Source organism: Manacus vitellinus, unplaced genomic scaffold, assembly GCF_001715985.3.
Source record: "Manacus vitellinus isolate BGI_N305 unplaced genomic scaffold, ASM171598v3 scaffold_99_pilon, whole genome shotgun sequence".
In the NCBI taxonomy this organism is placed as follows: domain Eukaryota; kingdom Metazoa; phylum Chordata; class Aves; order Passeriformes; family Pipridae; genus Manacus; species Manacus vitellinus.
Window position 1 is genome coordinate 537,727 of NW_021940916.1, and position 5,452 is coordinate 543,178.

At 61.1% G+C, this 5,452-nt stretch overlaps 1 protein-coding gene across 1 annotated transcript in view; it reads right to left on the reverse strand.

Moving 5' to 3' along the window:
* Nucleotides 1-5,406, reverse strand: part of WDR18 (WD repeat domain 18) — a 7,048-nt gene extending 1,642 nt beyond the window's left edge. Inside the window, exons 1-9 of the mRNA XM_029965343.1 lie at nucleotides 5,374-5,406; nucleotides 4,982-5,092; nucleotides 3,432-3,565; nucleotides 2,818-2,959; nucleotides 2,111-2,254; nucleotides 1,846-1,910; nucleotides 1,470-1,733; nucleotides 1,243-1,257; nucleotides 1,204-1,210 (exon numbers count right to left, since the gene is read on the reverse strand). Of these exons, the coding sequence (XP_029821203.1) occupies nucleotides 1,204-1,210; nucleotides 1,243-1,257; nucleotides 1,470-1,733; nucleotides 1,846-1,910; nucleotides 2,111-2,254; nucleotides 2,818-2,959; nucleotides 3,432-3,565; nucleotides 4,982-5,092; nucleotides 5,374-5,406 (915 nt within the window). The remainder of the gene's footprint in view (nucleotides 1-1,203; nucleotides 1,211-1,242; nucleotides 1,258-1,469; nucleotides 1,734-1,845; nucleotides 1,911-2,110; nucleotides 2,255-2,817; nucleotides 2,960-3,431; nucleotides 3,566-4,981; nucleotides 5,093-5,373) is intronic.
* Nucleotides 5,407-5,452: the final 46 nt, after the last annotated feature.

Genomic DNA, 5,452 nt, shown 5'->3' on the forward strand with positions numbered 1-5,452 from the left:
CAGACACAGCTGCCCCCCAGCCCCCCTCCAGCAGCTCGGCCACTGCTACCACTCTGTGTTTGGAGAGACAAGGATGGAGCTCGTGTGACAGGACTGGAATAGAGGCCTGGAGGGATCTGGGGGCAGTGGAGGTTTCCTGCTTCCCCCCAGAGTGGTGCTGGCCATGTGGTGACAGGCAGCAGCCCTGCCTCGACAGCACAGCTCATCACCCGGGAGCAGCAGCCCAACTTCTCAGAGCCCACCTGCCTGCCCACGCTCTGTCTCCACCAAGGACAAGCCACCCTTGGTGTCACAGCCCCCCATGCCTGGCCCCAAGCCACACTGCAGCTCCTCTGATCAGTGTCGAGAGCGGAGGGAGGGCAGCGGGCCCCGCCTGCCCCCGGCCACCGTGTGAGAGGGACCATGCTGTCCGAGGACACCGGGCTGGAGGCTGCTGTCATGTCACCACAGCAGAGCCCGTGTCACCCCTGCCCTGGGGAGGGAGTGGGATGCACTGGAGGGTGCAGGGCAGTGGGGACAGACCTTGCCAGGGGCTCACGCTGCTGCTCGGACAGGCCAAGGGAGAATGAGGACCCACAGACACCAGTGTTGCCCCACAGAGTGAGGGTGGGGCTGGGGCAGCAGAGCCCCCCATGCAGGGGGGCTGCAGGGACCCCAGACCCAGGACACTGCTTGGGGGTGGTGGGCTCCCAGCCTATCCTGGGCTTGGCAGAGCACACACAGCGCAGCAGGGTGGTGCCGGTGCCAGGGCTGCCAGGGGAGCCAAATCCCTGCCCACAGGCAGCAGAGGGAGCCAGAAGAGACTGCAGAGCACCCACAGCTCAGGGTCAGCCTGGTCCTGCCCCTCCTGGGAAGAGCCCAGTCCAGGCACTCTCCTCTGATTCCATCTCTTTTCACCCTCTAATGCCAGTGGCGCCAGGCTGGATGGGTGCTGCAGTGGGTCCCAATTAGGGATGGTCCTTGGCAGCCAGAGGGAAGAGGGAAAGGGTCTGGAGGCAGCCTGGCTTCCAGAGACTGCCCCGAGGCAGCAGCCCAACCACTGCAGGGGAACAGGGTCTGGCTGTCCTCACCATCACCTTCCAGGGGGTTTGGGCCGTGCCTGAGAGCAGCAGTGCCAACCCCACTGGCCGGGATGGCACCAGGGACTGGAGAAGGAACCCAGTTAACAACAGGAGGGGTAAACATCCCCTTGCTCTGAGGCACCTGACTGCTGCTCCACAGAGTTTATGAGAGCCATCAGACTGAAATCCCAGACGACTGCTCATATGGGATTCGCTTCAGGCCCCATGAGCTCACGGGTGCTCACTGCAGGGTCACAGAGCCATGTCCCCTCCAGACACAGCTGGGGTGTGTATGGGGTGACTGCTCCCTTGGGAAAACAAGGAGGAAGATCCCGGGTGACCTCAGTGACGAGGTGAAGTCCATGACTCACTCCCGACAGTGCACAGGGTGGGGGGTTATTAACACACGGCATCGCTCCAGACAGCCGAGGCTCCTCCAACCTCTGCCCTTCCCGGGGCAGAGACACCCCTGCAGTGCCCAGGGCAGCACAGGTGAGACAGCAGTGGCCTCTGGCAGCAAGGATCCTGGAGATAAGGACATTCCTACCTTTGTGATTCATGGTCTTCAGGCACTGCTTGCTCTGGATGTCCCACAGCCGGACGGTTTCGTCGTGAGAGCCCGAGAGCAGGAGGCTGCCGTCCGTGGAGACAGACAGACACGTCACCTGGTTCCTGGAATGGGGAAGAGGATGTTTAAACTCGGCATGACCCCAGGACTGCCAGAAGCCGGTGAGGTGGGCAGATGGGGGCAGATGGTGGCTGGCAGGTATGTCTGGTCCCTCACCTGTGCCCTTTGAAGACCTTCCCGTTCTCCCGCTCCGTCTGGAAGGTCCGGTCTCTCTGGACTGGCTGCAGAAATGAAGGAAGGAAGGGAGAGGGGTTAAAATTCAGGAAGGCTGAAGCCAGCAGGTTCATCACCGTGTCTGGAGGGGGCAGGGGAGACACAGGGGAACCAGGCCCTCCCGTGCCCTGGCAGGTCACACTAGTCCCAGCAGGGAAGTGATGGTGGCTCGGGGGGACAGGGCACACCCACAGCCCCACGCACTCACCCAAGCACAAAGATCAACCTGGAAGATGGACCCATCCATGCCACCACAGAACATGTGGTACTCTGAGAGGTCCAGAGTCACAGCCATGATCCCCACGTCAAAGAGCACAGAAAGCAGGAGCTCCCCAGACGAGATTTCCCAGAGCTGGCATGAGAAGGGACAGGAAATCATGGAATGTTAATGACAGGTTTGGAGGACACCCTGGCATCCCACACTGGCACCTTGGCATCCCACCCTGGCATCCCTTCCTGTCTGGGACTGGGAAACTGAGTGCAAGGCAGAACCGGGGCAGAACCCAGCATCAGTCTCTCTGTGGCCAGGAGAGAAGTTTCCAAGGCAGCTCCACAACAGCCCTGAACCCTCTCCGTGCCCATCCTGCCCCCAGGGCACCCCTCTCCCTACAGGCTCCAGCCTGCTCTGCTCCCTGTGGACATCAGCAGTGGGAATCAGAGGAGCTGACCCCAACATTCCCAGGAGAACAGGGACTGCAGCAGCCCAGCCCAGGGGCAGGTGCAGAGAAACTGCTGGTGTTGGAGAAGCAGAGTCCAGGTCTGGCAGCTCTGAGTCATTGCAGAGACAGCCAAGAAATTCAGCCTCTGCAACCCGAGAAAGCTTTGGGACAGCTTGGGGACAGGGACAGCTTCCTGCTGCCTGGCGGAGCCTGGCTTTGACCCTGCAGGGTCTGGCACCTCTGGAATGAGCCTCACCTTGGCTGTCTGGTCGAGGGAAGCGGTGGCAGCCCGTGCCAGGGGCCCTCCAAAGCCGCAGCACAGGTCGGTGATGGGGAGGCTGTGCCGGGACCAGACGTGCCGGGGGTCGGGGATCTGGGAGGGCTCTGCCTGCAGGACACTGTGGGGAGAGCAGAGAGGGGCAGCACGGTGGGTCAGCCAGGGCAGAGCCCCGTGGGGAGCTGGGCCAGGCTCTGCTCCTGCTGGCTCTCCTGGCTGCTCTCCTGGCTGCAGGCACCAAGCGGAGCACGGGAGCTGCCGGCAGCCACGGATGGATACTTAGGCTGAGGGCCACAGCTGAGCTCCCCATCCCACAGGAACAGAGACAGGGGCTGCCATTGGCAAGGGAAGGGCACAGTCCACTCTGTGTCACCCAGGAAAAGAAGTCAGAGCCATATTCCCAAGAAACCCGTGAGACCCCAGGGAAAACCTCCCTGCCCGCGAGGACACCACCTGTGGAAGAGCCCCCAAGGATGGCACAGACCCAGCTGGGACACGTGGGCTTGGACAGAGCTGGTCCTGCCTACAGGGCACGGGGATCTGTCACTCCAACACCCCTACCCTGATGCTCCCTGTGCCCCCGACCCCCTTACTTGTAGAGGTTCCACACCAGGGCCAGGCAGTCCTTGGCCCCCGAGAGGAAGTGGCTGCTGTCGTCGGTGAAGCAGAGGCACGTGAGGTCCTGGTAGTGTCGGTTCAGGATGGCGAGGAGGTTCCCATTGGATACCTGCAGAGAGGGGGAAGGGCAGAGAGTGTCAAGGCATGGAGAGTGCCAAGGACTGAGATATACCAGGATAACGTGGTGCCCTGCCCTCAGTGCAGCAGGGATGAAGGGGAGGTTCTGTTGAGCACAGGAGCCCATTGGCACCTCACGGGCAGCGACTGACACCACGGAGGTGCAGCTAGAACAACCACATGTGCCAGGACTGCAGGGAAATGCAGCACAACAGCAGTGGGAGAGGTCCTGGCACATTAACTCTGGAACCTAGTGATGCCAGAGCCGTTTCTCTGGTTAAGACACAAGTGTGCAGTAAAGATTTCCTGTTCCCTCCTAAGGTTCATATTACTTTGGCGGCTTCTTCCCACCTCCCACAAGCCCTCAGGAAGTGGCAGCAGGGTTACAAGAGCTGCAGGAGGCTGTGTGACACCCCAGGGGTGCTCATGATCCTGGGCCAGTGGAGGCTTCAGGGTGGAGAAGGAATCCCCAGACCTGGAGCATTTCTTGTAAGAAGGCAACACTGCAGATGTGGAGGGAACAAAGCAGCAAGTGAGCCTCAAATAAAATAATGGAGTTGATTCCCTCCTGTTATCTGAATTACACCCAAAAATCAAACTAAACTACAGTTCAGGGGGTTACACAGATAGCACAAGACCAGGACTCTGGGGGCTGGTTCCATCTCCATCATGGTTTCCATGGAACATCTCCCATGTGCCAGGGGGACAGTGCCATACCCTGGAACTCGTCTGCAGGTGAGGGGAGGCGGGGCAGGGCCCAGCTGGGAGCACCATGAGCAGCAGCTCCCACTGCTGCAGGCTCAGACCTCTGGTCCCTGTCAGGGATTTTATTCCAGCGCTGCCACAAGCACACTGGTACAAGCAAACCCTGCTGAGTTCAGGTAGAGCCGCCCACACCACGAGGCTCAAAGCTCCCCTGGCACGGGGAGCTCTCCAGGTGAGGCATCCCAGGGTTTAATCCTGGGCTCAGGACAAGCTACTGCTTTTATTTGCTCGGTGGTGTGCCGGGAACGCAGTGTAATCCCACGTAATCCAGGAGTAATTAACCAGCAGGACAACAACCAGAGCACAGCAGGGGCTGCTGACACCCTGGGCACACAGAAACACGCAGCTGAAACGTGGGAGAAGCACTGGAGAAAAACTGGGTCCTGTGCTGCTGCCTCGAGGGAGCAACACCTGGCCCCTGAGTCACTGGGAGCCTCTTGGAAAGAGAAGGAAAGGGCAGAGCGAAACCTCTCCCGGAATTTCTCCCCCTCCTGCTTTGACAAGCTGCCCCACAGGCTGCGGAGGCCTGGGATCGGGGATGTAGGGACACTTGAGGGATGGGGGCACTGCCAAAAGGACAGGGCACTCCCTGACTGCCCAGGGTGTGGGTCTGCATGTCCCCGAGCCCCCCAGGACCCCGTACCTCCCACAGGTAGATGCTCTCGGCGACTCCTGCCAGGATGTAGAGCCCGTTGGGAGAGGCCGTCAGGCAGGTCACGGGCCCGGGGCAGATGATCTTCTGCTGCAGCTGGTCCTGGGGCAGAGAGAGCACAGCGGGCACTCAGCACAGCGGGGAAGGGGCTGCAGGCAGGACCCCCGAGGTGGGGGCTCAGGGGTCTCACTGGAGGGTCCTGCAGAGAGAGGGATGGGGGGCACCTGCCTGTGGTGATGGGGGTCAGAATGGAAAGGAGGGAGGGGGAGCCTGGGGGTCTGGCCACGGAGATGGGGGTGCCTTTGTGGAGGGTGATGGGGGGGTGTCTGACCATACAGAGGGGGGTCTCCATGGAGAGAGGGGCCGTTAGGAGGGTGTCTGACCATAGTGGGGCTCTCTATGAAGAGAGGGACCATGAGGGGTCTTTGTGGAGAGAGGGGCCAAGGGAGGGGCTGACCATGG